This window comes from Hippoglossus hippoglossus, chromosome 4, assembly GCF_009819705.1.
Source record: "Hippoglossus hippoglossus isolate fHipHip1 chromosome 4, fHipHip1.pri, whole genome shotgun sequence".
NCBI lineage: Eukaryota > Metazoa > Chordata > Actinopteri > Pleuronectiformes > Pleuronectidae > Hippoglossus > Hippoglossus hippoglossus.
In genome coordinates, this window is record NC_047154.1 from 27,073,979 (window position 1) to 27,101,469 (window position 27,491).

The 27,491-nt window shown below is 45.8% G+C and overlaps 1 protein-coding gene and 2 long non-coding RNA genes across 4 annotated transcripts; 2 read left to right on the forward strand and 1 right to left on the reverse strand.

The window, feature by feature from the left end:
• Window positions 1–176: 176 nt before the first annotated feature.
• Window positions 177–14,506, forward strand: pik3r3b (phosphoinositide-3-kinase, regulatory subunit 3b (gamma)). 2 transcript variants are annotated; one of them, XM_034582922.1, is made up of 9 exons: window positions 177–605; window positions 9,645–9,783; window positions 10,398–10,496; window positions 11,014–11,194; window positions 11,543–11,668; window positions 11,754–12,073; window positions 12,914–12,988; window positions 13,424–13,594; window positions 13,709–14,506. In XM_034582922.1, the coding sequence occupies exons 1-9, from the start codon at window positions 497–499 to the stop codon at window positions 13,905–13,907; spliced, it is 1,419 nt and encodes a 472-aa protein (XP_034438813.1). In that variant the 5' UTR covers window positions 177–496; the 3' UTR covers window positions 13,908–14,506. The 2 variants fall into 2 exon arrangements, with proteins under 2 accessions (XP_034438813.1, XP_034438814.1); XM_034582923.1 differs by lacking the exon at window positions 177–605 and adding an exon at window positions 5,100–5,248.
• LOC117760132 lies at window positions 14,406–15,112 on the reverse strand. The gene is made up of 2 exons (XR_004613620.1): window positions 14,646–15,112; window positions 14,406–14,613 (listed from the first exon to the last, which is right to left on the reverse strand). It is a non-coding gene; the product is annotated as an uncharacterized LOC117760132 (long non-coding RNA).
• A 2,110-nt stretch (window positions 15,113–17,222) lies between these two features.
• LOC117760131 lies at window positions 17,223–20,332 on the forward strand. Its single transcript, XR_004613619.1, has 2 exons — window positions 17,223–18,776; window positions 18,835–20,332. It is a non-coding gene; the product is annotated as an uncharacterized LOC117760131 (long non-coding RNA).
• Window positions 20,333–27,491: the final 7,159 nt, after the last annotated feature.

A 27,491-nucleotide genomic window follows, 5' to 3' on the forward strand; every position in this document is an offset into this window, starting at 1 on the left:
CGTGTTGTGTGTACAGGTGACGTGTAAGGATCCTGTGTGTTATTTAGTGTTGTGTTGGTGTGTTCGCGTGTCGTGGTTCTTCTCGCTTGCTGAAGGTTGGTCCGGTCCTCCCCCCCCCCCCGCGCTGCAGTGGTACGTCCCGGCCGTACTCAGCCTCCTCCTGCCTCCCGTCGTCAGAGCGAAGTTAAAATGGAGGCGAGCAGGAGAGCGGCCGAGCTGTGGAGCTGGTTCCTGCTGTCCCCCCGCCGAGACCTCTGACTTATATTAATGTACACAGACCCCCGGGCTCCATGAAGAGGCCCGGCGCGGTCACAGCGGAGTGTCGGAGGGAGCAGCCCGGGGCTTGCTGTCCACAGTCGGTGTGTTTATTCGGGTCTGGAGCGGGGATTCAGACGCAGGACTTCAGTTAGCTCGTCCACATTTCATACGTCTCCACGGTTCTTCTGTCCCCGGCCGCTCGTCGCCTTCCACCGGAGACACACCGTCCGGTGAAGACATGTACAACACGGTGTGGACCGCGGAGAAGGAGGAGGGGGACTGGAGGGACGTGATGATGCCCTATTCCACCGAGCTCATCTTCTACCTGGAGATGGACCAGCCGCCAGGTGAGAGGAGGAGGCTAGTTCCCGGAGAGAGGGGGTCCAGGCTGGGGCTGGTTCCCGGAGAGAGGGGGTCCAGGCTGGGGCTGGTTCCCAGAGAGAGGGGGTCCAGGCTGGGGCTGGTTCCTGGAGAGAGGGGGTCCAGGCTGGGGCTGGTTCCCCGGAGAGAGGGGGTCCAGGCTGGGGCTGGTTCCCGGAGAGAGAGGGTCCAGGCTGGGGCTGGTTCCCTGGAGAGAGGGGGTCCAGGCTGGAGCTACTTCCTGGAGAGAGGGGTCTAGCCTAGGACTAGCTCCAGGACAGGAGTTGGTCTAGACTGGAGCTACCTGCTGGATAGAGGGTCTAGGCTTCATGTCTGAGGGGTCTAGGCTGGAGCTAGCTGCAGGGTAAATGAGGTCTAGATTCCAAGAGAGAGGAGCTCCAGTCTAGACCTCCACTGTCCTGCAGCCTAGACCCCTCTGTCTTAGGTCTAGGCTGCAGGACAGAGGGTCTAGGCTGCAGGACAGAGGGGACTAGGCTGCAGGACAGAGGGGACTAGGCTGCAGGACAGAAGGGTCTAGGCTGCAGGACAGAGGGGTCTTCCCTGGAACTCCAGGATGGAGGAGGTGTTGTCTTTGGTGTGTGTTGGAATCAGTTTTTCTTTGTAAGCGTAAACCCTCCTACACCCCCCCATCTGGTGTCCTGAATACTATTTCTTCCTCCAGTGCATCTCGTGTTTATATTGGATCATTTTTATTTGTGCATCATCATTCAACACAATCCTTTTGGTTGCTGTAGTCTGGAAACAGGGAAGTTGGGATTTAAAAAGATGATTTCTTTAATAACAGTTTCCAGCGTTGACAACAATGACATCACTTGAAACCCATCTTTACTCCTTGTTCTTCTTCGCGCTCTCGTTCGTCTGTTACAGCAGAAATGTCCCTTTTTTTTAACCACTGACACATGAGCTGCAGCTCGTTTTGAAGACACTTGACGTCTGTGCTTAAGTCTTCCTTTGACCTGCTTCGTGTTCTTTAATATGATCAGTGTTTGAAAAAGATGACAGACAGAGCAGCCCGAATTATCTGAGACTAAAAATGCAAAAAATATCAAAGCAGTTCATCGTAGCTGAATTAGCTCCTTGGCACCAACAACACGTTTCTGTTTCCTCCTTGAAATGATGTCTTTTTTAAAATCTATAACTACTTAGAAATTTAAAAGTATAGATGACAAAGCTGCGTCCGGGTCGTGCAGACATCCTCTCTGGCTGGTGCCGGCAGCAGCAGAGGGGGGGGATGGGATCCAGGAGACGGCGAGAGGCTGGAATAAAAGCAGGAATAAAAAGCTCCGGAGCATTTTATAATCATAACATCCTTCACTGACACGCAGCGACGAGGCTTTGTGCCCCTTTATGACCGACTGTCACCCACGTCTGACTGTTTCATTCATTCATTCCTCAGCAATTGTGCCAGTGTCATTCGACACCCCCTCCTCCTTTTCTTTCTCTCCCCTCGGTGCACTGAACGGATCATGGCGCAGATGTGGGACGTTGTGTTGTTTCCAGGAGGCGCTGTTGAATGCAGTTTGCCCAGTAGCTCTTTCCCCCTTTTTTATTCTCCTCCTTTCCCTTCCTCCGTCTGTCCATTGAGACGTACTGTACTGTATATACTCTGCAGCAAAGTGCAGGGTCGTGTCTGTGGCTCGGTGCAGACACGAAGCAGTAAAATCCCTTTAGCTTCATCAGAGCAAGTATTTCAACTGTAACAGCTCATTGATTTTAAACCATGCTCCAGATGCATTTTCACCTCGTGTGAAGTTTGTTGCAGAAAGAAAGAGAAACAACATTTCAGATGCATGCAGCTGGATTTTCTTCTCTTTGCATCTTGAGTTGAATCCACACAGTCAATTCTTACCTTTAAGATATAGTTAAGTGTAAGTGAAGCGTCTATAACTTCAATCTGCAGTTAATGCCTCCTCCTGTTCCTGGGTAGACAGAGCTCCTCGCAGCGTTAAGGGGATTCAAACATTCCTGTCAACACACTGGACCGTCGCTTCTGTTGCACCCAGGGCCGTTCATTTTATTCATGCATGTCAAGGTTAGAAATTAGCAATAACTTTGTTTTTGTCAGAGAGCGTTTCAGCTCAGTCCGCGCTGTGAAAGGTTGCTGCTGTTAAACGCCTCTTCTCACTGAACAGGTTTATTTACAACAGGGATGCACTTTTTCAGTAGCTCATACCTGCAGCATTCAAAACTGTGTGTGTGTGTGTGTGTGTGTGTGTGTGTGTGTGTGTGTGTGTGTGTGTGTGTGTGTGTGTGTGTGTGTGTGTGTGTGTGTGTGTGTGTGTGTGTGTGTGTGTGTGTGTGTGTGTGTGTGTGTGTGTGTGTGTGTGTGTGTGTGTGTGTGTGTGTGTGTGAGACGTGTCATCTGAGAGGAAGAACTGTGGTGACAGAGAGGGTGAGAAACGGGGGGAGAAACGTCGGAGAAGAGGGGGGGGTGATAAAGGGCAGAGGAGACTCGAGGAAATAGAAGGGGAGCGTCCCGCAGATGTTCATTAGAATATTTATTATGCTGGAATTGAAACGTGAACGCCTCAGTGACAGTTAAAGTGTGTGTGTGTGTGTGATTAGCACAGGTGGAGTGCCACCATCACCCCCCCCCCCCCCAGCCCCAGGGGAGGGCAAAGCCTGCGTTTCTACCATCAACTTTGTGTGTCTGTGTGTGTGTGTGAGTGTGAACACGATGAGTCTCATCTTTCAATGGAAAATCACCGGGGCATTTTAGATAAAGGACCATGCCAGAGTTCTCTTGTCGTTCCCACGTACTTCACGTTACTTCCTGGTTCTCCTCACTTCCATGTTGTATCTTGTCACATGTTTGCTGCATGAAAACCTGCACACGCTTGAAACTTCTCTGTACCACAGCTTGATTTTGGGAGATTGTGGATAATGTTGAATGCACATTTTGCAGATCTGTGCCCTTTGTTCTGCATTGTTACACAACAGTGAAGTTGCATTGACCAGAATAGAAGCTGCTGTTTCACAGGTTTGTGAGAGTTCGTTAAGGACCATGATGATGTAACCATATTATGGTTTTTGGACCAAAATCATTGCACTAATTTGAAAACCTTCAGATGATCCTTGTCAGTTAACTCGCATCTTTGTCACTGTGATCGTCGATGGAGGTTAAGAGATTCACATGACTGCACTCGCCAGCAAAGGGAGATTTACACTGGAGAACAATGACAGTACATTTCTTTATTCAGGGACAACCCCTCAGAGCAGACAATGATATCTGTGATGGACTCAGTCTGATTTGCATTTCACACTGACGTTTCCAGAAATTACTGGAATCCAGGAATTAAAGTGTTTTATAGAATCTAAATCTATTTTTGTGGGATTTTTATTCCTTCTTCCTGTCGGTCAGACCTGCTGTGGTTTATATGACAGCAGCTGAGTGCGTCTGTGACATCATTCGTGCACGGCGGCCAAGTGTCGGCGCCTCTCCGCATACAGGACATAATCATCATCTGCAGGATTGGATTGACATGTGGCCCATAGGAGACGTAATCCTCTGAATGTTTGCAGCCCATATGTGTCGCTGAGTCTTTTATGAGGGTCATTATCTCGACATAAATTAAACCTGTTCCAAAGATCCTGCAGATTAAGACTCAAATTCATCACCACTGACCTCGGAGATTGTAGCTCGACAGAAGATTAAGAATACGACTCAAGGTCCACTTACAATCTTTGTGCAGCTTTTAACCGCATCACAAAGTCTTTGTCCCTGGATGTGTTCGGCTCAGTTGTCTTGGCGATGGATGTGTTGAAATGCAAATGCAGTCGCTGCTGCTATGATTTCATTTGTTGGACTGAAGCATAAAGAGATTATTATTTCTTTGTCTGTTTTTAAGATCGGATGTTGATGATCGTCAGTTTAAATGCACATATGCCCACATATATTGTCTTTTTGGATTCTCTGGGGGAAATCTTGCACTAATTGGATAATTATATGCATAATTAATATTATTGCACCTGCAGTTTTTGTTGTGGTCACTTGCAAAAATCAATTAGGAGAATTTAAGGCTTTTTAGTGTCAATTGATTGATTGTTTAATTTTTGTAAAAGGTTTGAAGTCATCACTGTGGATTTACTGACGGGAGCGAGTGAATAATTGAAATGATGAATAAGTGCGAGTCACATTCAGCTGCCAGTCGAGCTCAATAGAAACGACCTGTTGATTTACTGCCTGATGCTGCTGTGTGTTTCCCCAGAAGGAAGAGATATACCAGCGGGTAACTCCACCTCCCTCCTTTCTTTCTTTCTCTCTTTCTTTCTTTCCCTTATGAGCTGCGGGGGCCCCCCCCCCTTCCTCCGTTTAGACCCCCGCCACCCTGCCTCCCGATTGGCTGAGGGGGCGGGCCTCCACGCTCGGATTAGTTAGCGCATCATCCGTCTTTTAGGTTCAGCCCCGCTCAGTCTTTTCTTCAGTGTGGCGGAGCCGAGAGCAGGAGGAGGAGGTGGCAGTGGAGGAGGAGGTAGAGGAGGAGGAGAGAGAGCAAGAGAGGGAGAGAGTGTGTGAGAGAGAGGTAGAGAGAGAGAAGGAGGGAGGAGGGAAACAGCTGAGAGACGAGTGGCAGCATGCAGCTAACGGAGAGCGCAATGTTGGAGGACGGTAAGAGACAGAACGGGACAGATTTGTTCTGTTTTCTCTTCCTCTGCCTCTTTGTTCTTCCATCCTTCCACTCATTATTTGTTTCCTTCTTGCTTGCTTCCATCCTTTCTTCCATCCTTTCTTCTCTATCTTTCTTCTTGTCTTTCTTTCTCACATGCTTAATCCACCTCTCTCTTTCCAATCTGGATCCATGTCTTTGCATTTTTGTTCTGTCTTTACTTCTTTTTCCCTTCTGTCCCCTTTCTTTCTTTCTTCCTTCTCATCTTCCTTCTTTCCTTTCCTTTCTTTCTTCTGTCGTTCTTTTCTCTCTTACTGTCTCAGTTGCTAAATTCTCTTCCCTCATTCCCATCTGGATCCACATCTTTTCATTTGTCCAGTTCCACTCTTCTTTCTTTCTTCTACTTCTTTTTTCCCCCTCTGTCGTTTCTTTGCAGCCCCCCCCCCCCCCTCCTGTCACTCAGCTTGTGGCACGCGACCTGAAGCCTGCAGAGCGTGTGTCCGTGCACTCGTGTTCATTGTTTGTGGCTCTTGTGCTTTTGTGCTGCAACTTTGTGGGAACTGGTGCTTGACAGAAAGTTGCTTATTTAAAGTAAAAACCCAAACTGGTTCCAGATTCTCAGATGTAGAGAGTTGCCACTTTTCTCAGTTTCTAGAAATTCAAATATTAATAAATGACAATGTCAAAACTAATTTGAGACGTGAGTTACTTAAGAGTTAAAGTGGTGGAAATCTGAGCCCAGTTTGGAAAAGGAAAGAGTGCCTCCATGTGTGCATGCTTTCACAGCTGTGACGCTGAAACACACCCACATACTGTAGATGCACACACACACACACACACACACACACACACACACACACACACACACACACACACACACACACACCACTTGCAGCTCCTCACTTCACCAGGCTGTAAAGTTATAAAATTAAAATGCAGAAACTGTTTAGTGCATCGTGCTCTGAGTTTTTAGTTGCTCTCAGTCTGTGCAGTAAATTCACTGTTGTGTGAGAACTCTTGCTGCAGCGAGGATCTTTGTTAATGTTAGGTCGCTGCTACTGAATTGGGCTGCACCCCCCCCCCCAAATGATCAGCTGGGATGCGGAGTGCATGTGGGTGTGTGCGCATGTGTGCGTGTTTATCCTGTATGTGTGTCAGTCCGTGCTGACAGTCATTGTTCATGAGAGCTGTGTGTATCTGCTGCATATGTGATGACAAGTGATATCGCTCTCTGTGTGTGTGTGTGTGTGTGTGTGTGTGTGTGCGTGTGAGTGTGTGTGTGTCTGTGTGTGTGTCTGTGTGTGTGTGGCAGAGCGCTGCTCCTTTGTCTGCTGAGGGGGAGGGGGGAGGAGGGGACGGTGCACTGACGGTCCCCTTTGTTCGTCCCTCGCTCTCAGGGCGATGTTGTGCAGTCGTGATCTTTTTTCCAGATTTGTTACACTACAGTGGTTTATTTTGACCAGTTTTCATTTTCTACCACATTGTGGAGATGTGTCCTCTTTGTTCGGACAGTTGTCATTTGTGTGTTCGGCTTCTTTTATGCAGGACAGCTGGTTAAAAAAAATGTGATCAGAAGTATTGATCAGCATGTCGGAGGGTTCGGCTCCGTAGACGCTGCAAAGGTCACTACCTCCGATTAATTTAACGCTTCAAGTTTCCGAAGGACCTCTGCGTGTGCGTGTGTGTGCGTGTGCGTGCGTGTTCATTGTCCTGTGGTTTCTCTGACGCTGAAGTGATAAATCATCATCAAACTTTCATTTAGTGTTTTCTGCATCGCTGTCGGTTACAAATTTCTGTGTTTAATGCAAATTTGAGAGGAAACTAACAAATTGAACAAATGTCCTAACTCCAAACCATTTTTTATTTTATTGCAAAAGAAAATGAATAGTTGCAGCTCTTTGAAAGACCTATTGTCCTGTTGTGACACTGTTCTTTGTGTACGACACACACACACAGTGTGTTTGAGCAGTTTACAAATATTTAATTTCCCCTTTGAATATTAAATTGCACAAAACCTTGTCTTTAAATATGGAGTGACTTTCCACTCTGTTATATTATGGAGGTGCACGTGTCCACAGAGTGCTGACGGAGGGAAACGGTGCAGCTGCAGAATGACAGTTTCGGTGCTAACACAGTGACTGACGTGCGAGAGGAGGAGGAGGAGGAGGAGGGAGGAGGAGGAGTGAGGGAGTGAGGGAGTGAGGACGAGTTGAAAGTGGGAACAAAGAGCGGGAGAGGAAGAGGAGCTGCCACCGAGCTCCTACGCACATTCCTCTGGACTGAAAATCTGCTCTGAGCATGTGTGTGTTTTATTAATAACAGTCCGTCTGTTTTTGTGAGACGTAATGAAAAGATCCCACCAGATATCACTTCTCTTTGTATATTCAGATTGTGTATTCGCAGCAACACACACACACACACACACACACACACACACTGAGCTGTGGTGTTTTAAAACCAAACACACTCGTCTCTGGTCGCAGCTGGAGTCAGTCAGACGAAGCCTTTGTGAGAATCCTGCTTTACCATCAGTTGTGTGGAATTTTAAATATGAAAAATGTCTCCAAAAATATATTCTCTCAACAAAAGAAAAAAGAAAGAGACTCATACTGCATACTTCTCTAGTTTTGGGGCCCCCTGGTGGCTGCAGAGGCTTCAGCAGCCTTTATGTTTGCTGATGCTTCAGCTCAACTGTCTAATTGAAACAATTTATACAAACAGAACATGTGTATTTATATATACGCTGCACATTAATGTCCATAACAGAGTGAATATTGGATGTGAATGTATTTAATTGGGCGCAAGCAGCGGCTGCAGTGGGAGGATAAAGATGATGCTCCTGCTGGATGTGGGATCGGCAGCTGTCATGTGTCCTGACAACTATTTAATAAGGTCAAACAATGTCGTACGTTATTTTCAGCTTGACCTGCTGAACCCGTGTGGCCAGTGAAAGCAGCTTTAAAGTCCAACTGCCCTGTGACGGTGTGAGTGGATCAGTGGCACAGTGGAAACGGTGACAGGTTGTTTTAATGGTGTGGTCCGTGGGGAGTGGCCCGGGGGATTCGGGGGGGGGGGGTGTGTGTTGTCGAGTGTTACAGTAACATAGCAGCAGCAGCCGTGAGTAAAGTGACACGTTAACACCCGGTGAGTAACGGTCATGTAACTGCACATGTTGCGTTTCTCCAGACTCGCTGTTGCATTGTGGGAGTTTCCCCCCATCTGTTTCAGTGGACCGTGCGTGTGCGCGTCGTCTGGTATAATTTGCGAGGCCAGAATGTTGATGGGCGCTCCGGTCACGTGCGAGCGGTCGGCTGACAGAGCACGCCGCTCCGGTGGCATTTCTGGTTACATTCAGCAGCGTGCGCTCCCCTTTTACTGGATCCTGTGCACATGAGTGTGTGTGTGTGTAACTGATTTGTGATGTAGGGGCTCTCCAGTAATTACACTGCTGTTCCTTAAACTGTATCCAGATGTGCCTGAAGTCTTGTAAACCTTGGTGTGTGTGTGTGTGTGTGTGTGTGTGTGTGTGTGTGTGTGTGTGTGTGTGTGTGTGTGTGTGTGTGTGTGTGTGTGTGTGTGTGTGTGTGTGTGTGTGTGTGTGTGTGTGTGTGTGTGTGTGTGTGTGTGTGTGTGTGTGTGTGACACGCAGCGCTGCAGCAAACACGAGTGCTAGCGTGTTAGCATTCAGGTCTGAATCAGCCTCCTTTCTGTTGTGTTTATTGATGATAAAATGAAAGTCGTATTCTGTGAGATGAATGATGAGGGAAGATTCCGCTCACATTTGAAAAGCAGCAGCTGTCCTCACTGCACAGTTAACTGACTTTTCCTAAATAGAAGTTGTGATTTAATCCAGTTGCAGACGTCCTGACCCGACCTGTTGTCCTGTGAGGACACTGTCCTTTGTGTGATTATGCAAAACTCATCAACTTTGAGCTCATGTCTGTCGTGGGGTTCTTTTAATAGTTAGTCTGCACAGTATTTAAAACTTTACTCTTGATGCACAGACGATGTAAGTTGAGTCAATATTTATCATCATCATAACATATTTAAATTTCAGGTATAAATGATTGACTGAAACTCAGCAGTTAAGTCACATGTCAGCTGAGTTCATTATTTTAATGTTATTCTGCTACAATAACAACCACAGAAAGGACTGTGAGGATTTATGGGCTGTGCTCGTCCTGCCACTGTGATTAATAACTCCTGTGTTGTAATTTGCATACGAAGTGCATGTTTCACAACGAAACCTTCTTTGTGTGCTGTAATTGTTTGTGTACATGTTCACAAGAAACCAGATTTCTGAATGTTAACGAAGCCTCGACTCTGTAGAAGAACCCCAGGCTGTTCACACTCCTGTTCTCTTTCACTTCTAACATGTTCTCTCTTTCCCTCCTCCAGCTCTTCCTCCAAAGCCGGCGAAGCCCCAGCAGCCCTCCTCGGTCGTGGTGGGAGGGGGCGGCAGCAACAACAGCGCCAAGGATGGAGGAGCAGGGTGCTCGCTGCAAGATGCAGAGTGGTACTGGGGAGATATATCCAGGTAAGACTGAGATCAGAGTGAAACATCATCTGGGCTGATAGCACAGGCTGATTAAATCTTATCACACAGATATTTCACATGAAGTGGCTCGACTGTACGGAACATTAGTGTGTCTGGATCCTTCCTGTGATCTGTTCAGACCCTGAAACCTGTGATGTTACAAAGGTGTGTCTTTATCTGTGAATTCATCCTGAATTCACCCCCCCCCCCCTCCTATAGTTTCCTTGAGTTTTACGTTGACATGAAATTATTTTTATTTCAGTGTAAATGATGAGTTTTTGATGATCAGGAGTTAGACCTACCTAAGTGTAGGTTAGTGCTCAGCTATAGTGTGCTCGCACAGTCAGATGATAACCACACCTACAGTGGAGACAGTCAGTCTGCCACCTATAACACACACACACACACACACACAGAGCTGGGACCAGTCCGCCCAGTCACTCCCAACATCATTTAACTGATGGACTGTTTACTCTAAGGTGTGTGGCTGCGGGGTAAAGTCCTCACCACTGATAACTGGAGGCAGACTTTTTTAAATGAACTCCATGTGCACGGCTCACGCAACCTACTCACACACACTGTTTTTCTTCTCCTCTGTGCGTTCTGGTTTTCAGGGAAGAGGTGAATGACAAACTCAGAGATATGCCTGACGGGACCTTCCTGGTGCGGGACGCTTCCACCAAGATGCAGGGCGACTACACTCTTACACTGAGGTAAACTCCTGCAGCACTTTCACACCTTCAGACTTTTCTGTGTACTGTAGTACTGTGGAGTACTGTAGTACTGCGCCTGAAGGTGCTGATGCTGCTAGTAATACCATCATGCTGTTACCATGGCAACCATATGAAGCTCTTCATTAATTTCCTCCATTCAAACAGAAAGACTACCTCCCGCCCAACGTCAGTTTGTTTCAGAGTTAAGAATGAAGTTTGTTCAGAGCCACAGGGGGATGTACGGCGGGAGTTGGCAGAGAACTTCCTCTGCTCCACTTTCCGTCCCTCCAGTTAACCACAGTTGCAGGAAAATCGTGTGTTGAGAAGCTTTTTGCCGACACAGCCTCCTGGTAAACTGGAGCAAATCTCCCACCGACCTGGAAATACAGTGTTTCGAGGGAAGCGAGGCCTGAACTCGACGTGTAAACGTGAACAAGAATCTGATCCATGTTTATATTTGTCACTGTACATATCTGAATCTGGTCTGATCATGTGCTCGTCTCCTCTCTGTGTTCAGGAAAGGGGGCAACAACAAGCTGATAAAGATCTACCACCGCGACGGGAAGTACGGCTTCTCCGACCCCCTGACGTTCAGCTCCGTGGTGGATCTCATCAGCCACTACAGACACGAGTCTCTGGCTCAGTACAACACCAAGCTGGACGTCAAACTCATGTACCCCATCTCCCGCTTCCAGCAGGTGTGAACACACAACACGTATAAAGCATCACATCTGCACACACACAACCACAATTACAAAAAGAGTTGTTTCTCACTGTCTTCCTCTGGAACACCCTCCCTCCGTTTCTCAACTCATTTGCAAGAAGAGTCATTACTCAGAGCGATGCAATATGTTAGTACACCTTACTCTACACCCAGGGCATTGTGGGTAGTTTATTAACGAGCCTGAGCACGAGTCGCTCCCTGTGAGCAGAGTCGTGGGATGAAGGGAGCAAACATGCAGTTTCTCCTTCTTCCTCCTCCTGTCTTGAGTTTCTGTGCACGGCTCCATCTCTAATGCTTGTGTCCGTCCTCCTCCATCCCTCAGGACCAGCTGGTGAAGGAGGATAACATTGATGCGGTTGGGAAGAAGCTCCAGGAATATCACAATCAGTACCAGGAGAAGAGCAAAGAGTACGACAGACTGTACGAAGAATACACCAAGACGTCGCAGGTAGGAACAAACACAAACTCAACAGAAAGAAAAATCCGCTTTTGTTTCCGTCCACTCGCTCACCTCCACCTCGTCCCTCGTTCAGGAGATCCAGATGAAGCGCACGGCCATCGAAGCCTTCAACGAGACCATCAAGATCTTCGAGGAGCAGTGCCACACGCAGGAGCGCTACAGCAAGGACTACATCGAGCGCTTCCGCCGCGAGGGCAACGACAAGGAGATCGAGCGGATCATGATGAATTATGAGAAGCTCAAGTCGCGGCTCGGAGAGATCCACGACAGCAAGGTGCGGCTGGAGCAGGACCTGAAGACACAAGCCATGGACAACCGCGAGACGGACAAGAAGATGAACAGCCTGAAGCCCGACCTCATACAGCTCCGCAAGATCAGGGACCAATATCTAGTGTAAGTGCAGACGCTTTCATCACAAGACAAGCGGCTCCACGTTATCAGGAAATCGGCTTTTCACATTAGAACTTATTTTAGAGGCAGATTAGATCTTTTTAAATGGCCAATTTACTGATAATTGCCTGAGTGCAGCGAGGACGAGGTCTCGTTAGGACAGAGAAGAGCTGCAGGACGTCTGAGGACAGACTATTTATAAAGCATTGACATCTATACGATGCTGTTAAGCCTCCAGTCAGATTTGTTAACTCGGGGGGGATGTACAGTATATTTAGGTTTTCTGACCAGAAAGATGAAATGTTTTACAAGTTGGAGGCGAGTTAGACTCAAGGGGTTTGTTCAGTTTCTTTATATTTCAACATTTTTAGGAGCTGACAATAGTTTAACAGGAATTTCATATTTCATAAGGTTTGAACTTTGCTGTGATTCTTCAGGTGGATCAAACCCACTGAAATATCTTCTTTTACAGACTTTAAATAAAAACTCAAAGAAACAGTTTGTAAAGAACAAAGCCTGCGATTATACATGTTTTCAGATTTACCAAAAGAAACCATGTCGTCAATCACATTGATGGATTATATCAAGGTGTCAGATGCAGTGTCTATAATCTCTGAGGACAGAGTTCATCACTCTGTCCTCAGACCTCTGGATGTTTCCTGCTTTGTTTCTCAGAACGAGTCCACCGGCATTTCAGCGTCTCTGGCCTCGTCCCAAATGTTTCTGTGAAGACGAGTTCAGCCTCATGTTTGCTCAGGGCACCGTGAACGCTGCTGTGAATGAAAGAAGCCTTTCAGACTGATACTGGTAGTAATGGTTCTCCCTCTCTCTGTGTCTCTGTAGCTGGCTCAATCACAAAGGAGTTCGACAGAAACGAATTAACGACTGGCTGGGAATCAAGAACGAGAACACTGATGAGTAAGTCGACTTCATGATCAGATTTTTTGTTTCTTTTGCTAAAACTTCTGCCAAAGATGAGAAGTACGGTGGCCCTGAGAGGTCAGAGCACTGCAACTTGTAAAAACATGTAGATACACAAATACAAACGACACACGTGATGCAAATACACACAATACAGCGAAACACAAAATGAGCTGCACATATTCATTCAGCTCAGATTCCAACACCACTGACGTGTAACTGATTGGTTTATGAATCACAAGGCCTCTCAGACTGGTTCCTCACTTTTCTGTGTCCCCCTGGAAACACATGTTTGTGCAGCTTGTGTTGTGGTGTGTTGATCTCTCAGTAGATCATGGAGTTGATGCTGTTACTGTATATATGTCCGTGTATCTCTTCCTCCGTGATGAAAACCTCCCCGCTCACCACGTGCTTGTTGTCGTGTCTGTGCAGAGCCTACTTTGTGACTGAGGAGGACGAGAACTTGCCGCACTGCGATGAGAAGAGCTGGTTCGTCGGGGACTTGAACCGGGTACAGTCGGAGGAGCTGCTCATCGGGAAGCCCGACGGAGCGTTTCTCATCCGAGAGAGCAGCAAAAAGGGCTGCTACGCCTGCTCTGTAGTGTGAGTACACACAACATGGTTATAAGAAACATCCGTTTGCAAAATGTATCTGCTTCAGATCACGTTGAACTTTGTTTGACACCTCGATTGACTGAGTGTGTTTTTGTGTGTCAGTGTTGAAGGGGAGGTGAAGCACTGTGTCATCTACAGCACGCCGCGCGGCTTCGGCTTCGCGGAGCCCTACAACCTGTACAGCAGCCTGAAGGACCTGGTGCTCCACTACCACCAGACCTCGCTGGTGCAGCACAACGACTCGCTCAACGTCCGCCTCGCATACCCCGTCTACGCACAGATGCCCTCCGGACGCAGATGAACCCCACCCGTCTGCTCACACTCCCACATAGACTACAAACCAACCCCCTCTCGGGGAAAGTGAGACTGGGAAGAGTGAGGGAAGGAGGGGGGGGGGGATTGGTTGAAGTACAAACGACCCCCAACACCAGACCCGTAAACGATAGATAGAAACACTTGCTGCAACACACACGTCAGCCACCTTGGAGTTATATATATTTTTACAAGAACATTTTTCGGAGGGCATTCTTTCTAAAGACTGCTTGATTTGCACAAGGAAGTTTTAAATGTTTGTGAATGTGAAAAAAAAATAAGCGACAGAGGGAAGGAAGGAAACGGAGTAGGCAACTTCAGAGTTTCAGGTTGACCCCGCTGCTACCTAAACTCCAGCTCAGACTTTTTACTAGAAACTCAAAAAACCATGCGAATGACGACGAAGACGACAAGAAAACATTCCCATTTTAAACCTTTTCTTTCACCTCAAATGATTCTATTACTGCTTTTAGTTTTATTTTGTTTCTGGAGTCGTTTTCATGTTTCAGATGTTTCCTTTTTCTTTACTCCCAACTTTGTTTGTGGTAAATGCAAGAGGAGATGATGATGAAGATGGTGATGATGATGTCAAGTGTCTGTTTCTGTCCCTCTCCGTACGAGAAGCAAGAATAATGTAGCATAACGGAAAACGGACGCTCGAGTTGTGGAGCGTTCCTCCATGTAGACTGCTGCTGCTGAGGGGTTAAAGGGGGGGGGGGAGTCGAACGGGGGAGGGGGAGCACAAGTGACACTAAACAGTTTTGTAGAGTTGAAGGACAAAAGGTTTCTGCTTTTATACGAACTGTAGAGGTTTTTTTTTTTTTGCCAGTGTGTAAATGGCAACGTCACAGATTAGAACCAGAGACCAAAGTTGGTGTGGAGTGGGAGGGGCAAAGAGTCTTTTCCTCTTTTCCTTCCCCTTTTGTGAACGGGGGGAGGAGCTAAGAGAAACAAATGGACGTTGTGTTTGAGACCACACATAAAACTGAGTTTTGGACCACGTGCTTGTGCACCAAATAGCCTTTTTTCTGGAAAACCAAATGGTACGAGAACAGAAACGCCTCCTGTGAACACAGATGGTCGAGTAGGAAGCACTTAAACGAGCCTCGTTTGTGACCTCCGCTCCGTGAGCATCAACCCGACTTGAACAGGTCATGTTCCTGCGAATATGATTCGTTTTTTTAAGTGTTTTAAACAAGTAAACTGATGATAAAGCATCTGCCAGGAAGCATAAAGTTTTCGGGCGAAATTAAACCTTTTCCACCGGTGAAAGAAACCCACCGACATCTGGCTTTTGTCTGCAACGTGAACGTGTTCATTCATTATTCCTCCAGGGTGAAATAACTGCAGTCGACTCAGTGTTCGTCTTGTGATGGGAACACGACACCTGCATGAGAGCGTCTTCATCGTGCTCGTGACATCGAACATGACGCCTCGGAGGAAATAGCAGAAAAGCTAACTTGTCCGTGGTAATGGGAAAATAGTCAATTGGTGTTTTTTAGCGTGTTTAACCACATTTTTTAAAAAGCATAAAACGTTTGCGTCGCTCTTTATTTTACATGTTTGCACAGTAAGTAATTAGAACGACAGCTCGGAGCTGCGAGGTCACAAACGGCGCCACACGAGACCAGACGGGAGGAACCAGAAAACCTGAAAACCCATTTTATGTGTGGTTGACACCGTGAGAGTGAGAACAGCCGAGTGAATGCTACCGACTGTGGGTTGAGAACTTTGTGCTTTTTGTTAGAAAACCTTCAGAAAATAATAAGCTTTGATAAATAATGTTTTTTATGTGTAAACGCAGCGAGCGGAGGCGGAGTCCCGAGCTGGAGACACAGGCTTACGGAGAAAATACTGAAAACTTGAAAGAACGTGCAATCTAGCGTTGTGTTGACGTAGTTCAGCGGTCGAGCAGAGAGAGAGAGAGAGAGAGAGATGCACTACGGTCCCGGAGATAATCAAAGTGCACAGTGAAGCTTCTGGAGTGAAACTTACTTTTTGTTTGTCCGTTCTTTTTCTTTTTATTTCTGTTTGAATTTTGTTTTTTAGAAGCTCAGAACTTCTTGGCCGGTGCTCGACTTTATAACCAGTGGAAGCATTTTTCTGTCAAAGACTAAAACAAATAAAAAAGCATCACGCAATAAAAATTATCTTCAAAAACTGAAGAGAAAAACAAGTTGCATTCTATTTTTCCTGGAGATTCTCTGGTCGCTGATTGGCTGATGAGTCTGAGACTAAGAATAAGAGGAGGGGGGGGGGGCATCACTGCCTTCAAGGTTCCTAATAAAAGTGAAGGGGGGGGGCGATCATGTGATTCTTGTAACGGCAGCTGTTCTCACTTCAACCCACCACCCCCCCCAAACAGCTTGTGAGGTCGTCAACCAGAAACAAACCTCTGAGACGAAGCTGGTTACAAAGTCAGACAAAGCCCCCCCCCCCCCCCCCCCCCCCCCCCCCTCTGGAGCCCCTCCCCCTGTGAGTGCGTGCGACAGGTTCGAGGAAGCGTTTGATTGAGAAGGGGAGGAGGAAGGGGAGGAGTCACTGTGAGCGAATGATACAACATTGGTTGTACCCACCACGAGTTTATCTCCACCCGTCTCAACGCCCGACACCGTCATCATCCCGCCAGCGTGACACGTGCACTCTGATTGGGTGGGCGTGTCGGTGGAGATGATTCATCCTAAAGTTTTCCGATTGATTTGATTTTAATTTTTCACGGAGACTGAAGTTCAGTGTGACCTGAAGGGGGCAGCACTGAATCCAATTAGTTCTGTTCTTCAACTGGTTTCTCAGCAAAATGACATTAAACACTTTGACAAAAGAATAATTGCTTTCCGTCGTGTTGGAAACGATCGCGTCGTTAAACTGGCGCCAGGAAAACGCCAACCTCATCGATCCACATCCGTCTAATGTGGAAACTCTTAATGACGTCGAGACAAATTCCTCAAAACGAAACCTGAATATGTTGCAGACAAAAGAAGTTTAAAATAACGTGATTGACTTCACACATGAGCTCGTTGTGCTCGTGAGAACAGAACTAATTGGATCTTCTCTGCTCCCAGTAGCTCCTCCCCTCCCAGTAGCTCCTCCCCACCGTCCTCGTGTAGCTACGCACGGCGATGGTGGAGGAAGACGGGAGCGACGGCGTCGGCACAGCTGGACACAACAGCTTCAGCAAGTGATGAAATGAGATTGTTCAATACTCAAACACGTGTTTTTGTCCGACACCAGAATCTCAGCTGTGGACATGTGACTTCTCCTTCGTGGAGAAACGAGCGTCGTGAGTTGGCGTCGCTCTCCGGCTGTGATGTGGTTTCGTGGTCTTTCTCTCAGGAGGTTTCAGATCCTCAGTTTTCAGGGGACAGCAGGGCGCGGTGTGTCGATATAATCTTGAATGTACAAAAGGATCAGTGCGGGTCCGAAACAGGTTTTCTCTTTTCCGCTTCTTGTTTTTTTTAAAGCACCGCTGTCACATTTGTCCGTGACGGAAACAAGGCGATCCGAACTCGAGGTGCTCTCAGAGAATACCTGGTCTCCATCCCAGGCAGGAACCCTCAGGTGTTTTCAGGTTAGAGAACGACCACAACAAAGCCAGCGATTTGAGAACATAAAGTAAATCAGGGTTTTTTCTTCATCGATACTTTCATCACTCAGTGGATTAAGCTTCATCCCCACGACTTTGACTTTTCTAGTGTCCCTCGTGGCTTCCTCTAGCTGAGACACAGCAGCGCCACCTGCAGGACGTCGGAGTCTGTCCTTCCCCTCCATCACCAGTTCTTTGATAATGGCTGACTTGTTTTTTGTTTTGCATAGGGAACTCATAAAAATCCCTAACTCTTATTACTTGAACAATATTGCATTGCTCACTGCTGAATGTCTTTATATGGAAATATAGGTTTATTAAAGAGAAGCAAACGGAGGAGTTCCCTGTCGTTTGGACGTGAGCAGCAGGTTTTCCAGAGTTTTATGACAGATGTACAGTATTCATTACAGGCAGAGAAACTTTAGGAGGGAGGCGCTGTTTGAAACTTTTCTCAGAGATATGTTCCAATCTTTTCCTTCACTGAGGGCTCGTCTGAAATTGCACACATTATCATCTACAAGAGACTTGTGTTAATATTTACCTGTGATGTCTGATCCTGAGTCACGATTACACGCAGATGTCCTATCTATCATATATAAATATATCTATATATAAATACTGCTTAGAGATATTTCTGGTTCTTTTCAGTTGCAGTCGTTGTTCTTTGACTGTTTTTGTTTCGTTTCTCCCAAAACGTTTAAACCAAAGATTTCAGTTCATGTCGATCTTTCAGTTGTTGATTTGAAGGTGATGATTCAGTGTTTTGTTTTAAACCTCCACCGCCTTGATATTATCACGACTCAGAAGACGAAGCATGTTGTGTGAGTGAGTCTCGTACATTTGTGTTGAAAAGAGCTCAAACTGCTTCTTTTGTCAGGAAGGATCCGTCTTTAAAGTCTTTAAAGTCCTCGTTCAGCGACGTCAAAACCAATCACGTTTAATCTGCTCTCTTTCTTTTGAAGTGACAAAAGAAAAGTCCCAGAGTCACTGCTTCTCGCTCACGTGACTGCTGCTGAACGTGTCCTGTGGAAACCTCTCAGAGAGAACCAAGCCCTGAAGTCACGACTAACACGACCGACAGGTTCTTCATCTTGTTCGCTGCCGATAACGTTTTGTGCAAACACGATATTATCGTCTGTAAACGATGATGTTTGACAGAACTTCAAGATCGACAAGATATTATGTTGTGCACACATTAATACAAATTACACAAGATAGATTAGTAATACAATTATATAACAAGATTAGAAGATTATTATTAATTTGAACAAGGAAGTTCAAATTCAGCTAATTTCTAAACTTGAGGAAAATACCAAAATCTAATTTAAAGGAGTGTTTGCGATGAAGGCCAATCTTCCACTTAGGACTGAGGGTCAACAGGGACGATGTATTTTGATTAAAGGTTTTAAACGTTAAATAGATTAACTTTACATCACTTCCTGCTCCGAGGCTTCCACAGGACACTTTCTATCTCGTCCCATCACAACATGCAATATTCCCTTTTCTGTCGCGGATGTTTTCCCGAACGGACGAGTTTCCGTTTGTAGTCGTACGGAAAGAAAAGCAGCTGAAAGGTTTCGTGGGACAAACCAAAATATCTGTTGATTTTTTTACTGACTGTTCAGTTGAGTTTTCACTTTGGGAAACTCGGCTCAGACTAAAATAACTCCAGGAAACCGGCTCAGAAAATCAAGGTACATTCTGATTCACAGGTGCAGCCTCAGTGACACAAAGGTCCAATAAACCTTCTGTTACCTTTTCTTTCTGAGTGTTTATACTCACTACACCACAGGACTGTTAACAAAGCAACTGTCTGTTGTTCCTCTGCTCAAATATTATTACTACAACTACTACAAGTGGCACTCAAGCAGACCTGCAGAGTTTTATTTGCAGCCGGGTTTGAATATGTTTGTGATTCTCACCGAGGAGTCGTGTTGTGTTCTTCCCACTGCTTATCTGATCACAGTTCCCAGCACAGCTTCGACGAGGAACAGCTTCTTTATAGATAAATTTATATGAAGTTCACATCTACGTGATCTTTTAGAAAAACTAACTAAAAAAAAACATTTTAAAAAAGTGTATATGACACCCTCCCCCCCCCCCCCGTCCTCTCTTTGACCCTTTTTGACATACGTACAGATCCAGCATGCATATTTGGTACTATTGACTGTTGTTTTTTGTGTATAAAAGAAAAACGGTAAAAAAGATGTCTTTGAAAAACAACTGTTATTTGTCTGTTTATGGTGTATTCAGATCTGAATTTAATATAGCAAGTTTAACATCACTGCTTTCAGCTGGAACAAGTTCTAGTCCTTTTTTGTGTCGGTTGTAAAATGCCATGACGACGCAACACTGAGAAAGTGGATCGCTGTAGACGCTGGTCCTGTAGCCCAGTGCATTGTGGGCCACGGCCAAAGAACCCAGCAGAATTCGATTGTAAAGAAAAACAAATGCGTTGTTTTGAATCTGAAGCACGAACAGACTTCAACTCACGGCTGTTCCACATTTTAAATTCTACATTCGTACAGTAAATTGTAGTTTTCAAAAGGTCCAGTGAACGTCCTGAGACGAGTTCTGGTGTTGAAACGTTCCGGTTCTTTCTCGGTGTCGCCCTCTGCCGTACCTGCTGCCGGCTGCTCTCGGTGTTCTCTCTCTTTGGAACGGCTCCGGCCCGTCACAGAACCTTTTACTTTCTCGTATCGGTTGCAATAGTTTGTTGGTTGTAGACTTTGCCATTTGTTGATGAGCTGAACTCATGTACGTTTATCAGTGGAGCTCCACCATATTCAGTTCTCTTGCAGAATAAAGAAAATATTTTGTTCAAATACAAACGTTGGACTCTTGGTATTTTTCCTGTCAGCTGGTTAAATAACTCCCACACATTTGAATTACATAGATTTTATAAAGTCGTTCCTCCTCCTCAGCTTCTTTAATGTGTAGCTTAGTCGACTTGTTAGGTTTTATGACGATGATGTCGTACGCAGTCGTAAAAATGTAAAAGCTAAACTCACCAGAGCTGGAAACTTACGTCAAAGTCACATCTCAGTTTTTCCTATTGAATAAATTTGCACTAATTCCTACAATTAAGTGAAGACTAATTCAGGAAATGGTTTTAATGAGTTATTTGATTATATAAAAACAGGCTGAGACGTCATGATTGACAGCTGACACTGACTGGTGATTGGTCGAGTGTGCGTATCGACGGGACCTCGTTATCGTGGCTCCACCCCCCGATCACTACTGCACAGACTGACTCCAAAAGACTTCACCTTATCCAAGATATGATGGATTAAATTTTGCTCCACAAGAGGAAGTGGAAACTGAAGTTTTCAGCCACTTCAACCAACAACAGTGAGTTCTAACAGCTAAATGTTGCCTCTCACAGTGAGTTGGCTGCAGCTTCACTGAAGTGACTTCTCTCCTCCAGGCTCGATCACACAGAAACCAGGATGCACATCCAATTAACAAGTCAATTAAGATCTTCGTCAGGGCGTCGGAGGGACGTGCAGCCTGTGGCTTCACCTGCAGCGTCACCAGTCACACCAGTCACACCAGTGTGCAGGTAAAGTGTTCCAGAAGATTAATGAGTGTAAGCTCCAGAACAGCTGGTGGAGAACAGAGCTTCACACGGAGGCTGCATGAACAGACAATCTGTCTCCATCTGTGTGTGCATGATCTCTGACACACACACACACACACACACACAGACACACACACAAGGATTAACTCATGAGATCAGATATCTTCGCTGCTCAGGTTTCATCACAGACACACATCTTTTATTTTCTCTGCCAAGAAGGTTCAGTTTTCATTGTTTCTCTGTTTCTCTGCAGAATCACTGAAAACCCACTGAACCGATTTTCTTGAAACTTGGTGGAACGATGGGAAACGGGTCCGAAAACAAGTCATTAAATATCAGAGCTGATTAAATCATGGGAGCAGATCCAGGAACGTCCAGTTTCTTTAACATTGTGAAAAAGATCAGGCCTGTTTAGATACGATTATAGAAAATGTGACTTGATTTATATGGTGATATATATCATCAGGCCCAAGTGGAACATGTGTGACATGAGACTGAGATAAAGGTTTGTGTTTCAGGAGCCGTTAACACTTAAACATCCTCATGAGGGTTTTAATTACTGCTGTAAAAGTATAATATCTAAACTGTGAAGACACAGTCATTAGTCAGGAGTCAACTTAAAACTCTAATTTGCTGAAGAGGACGAACAAACAAATACATAAAACCTTCACGAGGTGTTCACCAATTAAATCTTCAATAAAGTTGCATCTCAAGTCGTTTGAGTTTTATTCAAGAACCAAGATTTTCCTGAAACGAACAACGCGACTAAACTCAGAAAACTTGGCCCCAACTCGAACTTTATTCTTCGCTATAAGAAAACTATGAGTCAAGCTGCTGTTTTATTTCACAACATAAAATCTGGATGTGGACGTGTCGACACCACGTTCTGTGACGCGTCCTCGTCCCTGAGCTCCAGCGGGACGCCACACACACACGGAATCAGACCCAGCTGCTGATTGACAGCTGCGCAGTGACTCAGAGATGGAAACTGAATTCAGTGTCGAGAAGCAGGGTCAGCGCCTGCAGCAGGATCACTCCCCTCCTCCCAAATCAGCATCACTGTAATGAGGGCCATCCATCCACACCTCCATCTCTAACTCCATCCACACCTCCATCTCTCCCCAATAACCACTATTCTCCCTCCGCAGCGAGGAGGAAGAGGAGGAGGAGGAGGAGGAGGAGGAGGAGGAGGACGGCCGTGCTCTCCAGGCACAGCAGACCTGCACTGAGCAGCAGCAGCAGCAGGGGAATAAATTAGACGCAGACACAGAGAATAATAACGTGATAATGAGTTTGCTGCCGTGCCAACACCAGACCCGGTGAATATTTACCACCGTGATATTAAGTCACAGGGAGGACGGAATCTGTGGTCGGACCAGGAGGGACCCCGAGGAGGAGGAGGAGGAGGAGGAGGAGGAGGAGGAGGAGAGAGAAGAAGGAGGTGGAGAAGAAGGGGAAGGAGGAAGAGAAAGGCAAGAAAAAGACTACGAAGAAAACCGAGATGACAGAGGAATAATAAGAAGAGGAAGACGATGAGGAAGAGGAAGAAGACGAGGAAGGCGATGATGACGGAGAACAGGATGGAGGGAGCAGTGGTTAATGTGGTTTCACTGTATATCTGCACACACACACACACACAGGGGTTCATATATAATGTAACCATGCGAGTGCATATACTTTAACACACACTCAAAGATCAGCAGGCTGTTTGCATGCTGTTGTGTTATATTTGCATTTGTTTGCATATTTGTTGTGCACACGACTTGTGTACGTGTGAGCAGCCTGAACATCCGTCTGTTATCTGCATGTGTCTGCATCACATTCATCCTCCTGCACAAGTGTCCAGCAGCAGCTGAGTGGAGGAACCGGGATTAAAAGATATTCAGTTAGTTTCTTCTAAAATTCATCTGAGAGTTTGAAACTATTGAAAACGGCTGCAGTGAGTATTTGTAGTAGTAGTACAGTAGTAGTACAGTAGTAGTACAGAAGTATATCTGTATGTGGAACATCAGGAGAACCGTTCATCTCAACGGCTTCATTCTCCTCACGTTTGTTCTCAGTGGTCATTGGAAGTTGGATTTTCATTTTTGATATCGTGACATTCACGGGTGTCATAGAATCACGTCCTCTTTAGCAATTTGTCTTCAAAATAAAAGCACAGCGTTCGTTTTGCTGCTACGATGCTTTATAATGAGCAGAATTACAGAGCAAATGAAATGAAATCTCCGGTTTTCCCTCAAACACACAGAAATTGGACATAAAGTTAGAGAGATCCAGAAACCCAGTTTGAAAGAGTAAAAGTTGAGGATGTGAGCAGCGACTCCAGAGTGAAACCTCGGTCAGGTTTCATCTGAAGCTCCTGAAGTCGCAGGTGTTCCTCCTCACACTCCGGCTGCTCGGCCCAGACGAAGGCCTTCCACTTCCAGAACGTCCTGCTCCCGACACACACTCACACACACACACTCACACACACACACACACACACACACAGACACACACACGCCCATATAGCTGCACCATAGTTCCATTCACTGCTCCCAAGAATAACAGAGCAGTGTGCAGCAGGGCAGGGCCCCGCTCCACCAGCCTGCCCTCCTTTCATATTCAGTTTTCTTTAACGCTCAATAAATGTTGACTTTATTTTGGTTCTGCTGAATTCCGTAACGAGGCCCTGGACTTCCACCGAGTCCAGCTGCCTTATAAGGCCTCGCGTGGCAGAGAGGGAGAGACGCTCTGACAGACCCTCACCGTCCTCTGGTTCTTCTCCAGCTTCTCATATATGATATTATTTCACACATCCTCCAACGTCAAGAGACCATTTAGCTTTTTGTTCAGACGTGCAGCCACGTATAGAAACACACAGGCCACAAAGTGATATTTCTATGGAGACGTTTTTCTGGTTTCTGTAGTTGAGCTAATAATGTAAAGCTTGATTCAGTGAACCTGTTAGAACCTGTAGAAGCTTCAGTTTATCTTCAGTGAAGATCAGAGGGTCCAACTCTTTTCCACAGATCTTCAGTGATCATCTAACAAGTGTAATAACTTCACTTCTACTAAACTACAACTGACAGAAGAAGCCTGATACATAAATCATTTAAAAATACGACTCCTAGAAGTCACATCTCTGTACAAACAACACTGCAACAGAAAATACACTTTGTAGGAAACACAATCACACAAACATCACAGCTGTGACACATGAGACACTTTGGTTCAGAAGCAACAAACCGACAGAACCAAACAAACTGAAATGCAGCGTCGCTACAAGTGTGTGTTGCACTGAAGCATCAGAGGTTTTGCTGATTTGACTGATCAGTGTTTGCAAATTCCAAACACAAAAAATGTACATTTCCTTGTTGACAGAAAACACAAGTCACATGTTGTAGTTGCAGTTTATAACTTTCAGGAAACAGTGAGAAAATCCAACACCTTCGAAAGAAAAGACAAAACAAATGAATTCAGAGTCGTGTGTGAAGCTTAAAGAAACAAATTGAAACCCAACAAGAAGCAGTTTCTTCACACATCTCGTTTCCAGGCGACACTAAAGGTTGAGCACACGATGATCTCACTGGGACAATCAAAGAGTCATAAATGTGAACATGTTAATGACTCACAGCTCACACGTACTTACACTTCACATAGATTTTTGAATTCCCCCCCAGCTGGACATTCTGCTGCTCTGCCACCGACCTGCCACTGAACTCAGCGTCAGAGGGAAAAGACTCTGAAGCTTTAAAAAAGGAGATAATTGCCAAAAGAAGGAAACACTTGTGCCGGCGAGGGATTCAAAGTACGTTAGAGCTGTGAGGTCAGAGTTTCCTGGCAGCGCCGCGGCTGCTCCGAGGAACAAACCAACGGGAAAAAATACGACGTAATTCTGCGTAATCCTCCTTCATCCTGTGGAGAAGGTTTTCAGGCCGGATGGGAGCGAGCACAGAGAATCTATAGGAACCTGGAACCGACTTCTCATCCTGAGTTTCCCATCTTCAGCTCCAGAGGAGGAGACGTGTCAGAGAAGAGTTCTTCTTCTGTTTGGTTTCTTTTACGTTCATATAAATGACCTGAAAGGCCTTTAAGCTTTGTTGTATAGGAGGAGAAATCGTGGTCAGTTACCCTGAATGAACATTTTCATGGAGGTGAAATGTAAAAACTCCTCTAACCTCTGAACCAGCGTCTCCAGCTGACACTTTATTTTACCAGGACGGTGCCAGTTCCTCTCGAGAAGAACTTCAACGGGTTTGAATGAACGATACGTACCAGCTGGTGAGTTGATATCTGGATGTGTATAAATATATGAAGATGCATTTATATACATTCTCTCCCGTGTATTCAGATGTGCTCTTTAATTTCTCAGTGATTTCTAATGTGCCACCTCTTAAATTCCTCATTCCTTTCTGAAGAAAGAAGAAAGAATCCTTCAAACCAGAGTATTTTCAAGCTGTGGGACGTCCCACGCAGGTTTAATATTAATAATAATAAGACCAAAGACCAAACTTTTCTCTCAGGCCTTTTTCTTTTTGGTTGTTTTGAACCTGTAAAAGTAGAAATAAGAAACTAAAGAGCTGTGTCAGGTGTCTCAGCTGTTCACACTTTGACCAGCTTCTCATGCCCCCGTACGTTGGAGCTGTTTCATCTGAGTCCACAGCTTCTCACAGCTTCAGCTGCAGCTGCATCTGGTTCTTGGCCGGGGAAACTTTACTGGAAATTTCAGCTGCTTTCCAGAAGTTCTGAGAAATGCAATAAAATCTTCTGATCATCTTTTGAAAACACACATTCAGGTTAATATTTCATGGAAACCGTGTTTTATTGATCTGGACTTGACAGAAACGAAGCCGCTGGCTCTGCTCCTCCTGCAGGATTCTATTCTGTCTCCGGCTGGTTCAACAGTTCAGAGCCATGAAGCGGCCGGTTGATGCCGCCGCTGGCAGGCGGAGCAGCGGGTTCACCGCTGGGCGACGGCTGCACAGGGACCTGCACACTCTGCAAACACTGACGACAGACATGTTTATGCAGTTGGAACTTGTCAAACGCTGGAGAGCCGCACTTAAAGAAACCAGGAAACTTTGAAGCCTGTTTACACAGAGCGGAGTCAGAGAGGGGGAGGGGGGGGGGGGCGGCGAGGATGTTGGTGCTGGCAGCAGAAGAAGAAACACAGCTACAGCTGCTGCTACCTGTGTGTGTGTGTGTGTGTGTGTGTGTGTGTGTGTGTGTCCAAACGCACATGAACCCCTCAGTGATTCATATATAGATTATAAATAAAGATGGACCACATGACAAGTGAAGCCAAACCATCTCCATCGCCCCCTGGTGGCTGGCTGCAGTATAGATCATAAACCCCGCCTCCTCCATGTTAGCAGATGGGACATGGACTAAACTAAACAAATGAAAGTAGACGTTAAATAAATGTCAAAGATGTTTCTGTCATTTCAGGTCGTTCTTCTCTCTCTGATGTTTGTTCAAGTGTTTCTCATCAGTTTGGTTTGAATCAGTTATTTGATGAGATAAAAACTGATTGATCATGATTGACAGCTGAGACTGACTCATGATTAGTCAAGGGTGTAAGGTAAGATAAGGTAAGGTAAGGTAAGATAAGGTAAGGTAAGGTAAGGTAAGGTAAAGTAAGGTAAGGTAAGGTAAGGTAAGGTAAGGTAAGGTAAGGTAAGGTAAAGTAAGGTAAGGTAAGGTAAGGTAAGGTAAGGTAAGGTAAGGTAAGGTAAGGTAAGGTAAGGTAAAGTAAGGTAAGGTAAGGTAAGGTAAGGTAAGGTAAGGTAAGGTAAAGTAAAGTAAGGTAAGGTAAGGTAAAGTAAAGTAAGGTAAGGTAAGGTAAGGTAAGGTAAAGTAAGGTAAGGTAAAGTAAAGTAAGGTAAGGTAAGTTAAGGTAAAGTAAGGTAAGGTAAAGTAAAGTAAGGTAAGGTAAGGTAAGGTAAGGTAAGGTAAGTTAGACTTTATTGGCCCTTAGGGAAACGAGTCCTGGGCTGGACGTGGAGACGAGTCGTCCATCTTCACATGAAGTCTCTGAACTCAGCCTCAGCTGAAAACAGGAACCAGAAGCACCTGCAGCCTCGTCTGGTTCCAGGCTCCAGACGTGCTGAAGCTCCAGTCCTGTGGAAAGAACCCGACTCCCCTTGAAGCTGCTCTGGCAGACAGAGAAACACGGGATCATCCAGCAAGTGAGTTGAACCTGACTCAACTTTTTCCAGACAACGTCCAGCGAGCGTCTGTCTTGTCAATTCAAATACCTGCGAGCTCATATTTCTGGTACGTTACTAAATAATGTGAACACTGTGTATCTGCTGTTTACTTTGCAACCGAGGAGAAAACTTTCCAGGGTTGTAAACCTCTGTGCAGCGTCTGACACGTTCTCACCGATCGGCTCCTCGCTCGGCTTCATCACCTCCACCTGGAGCCAC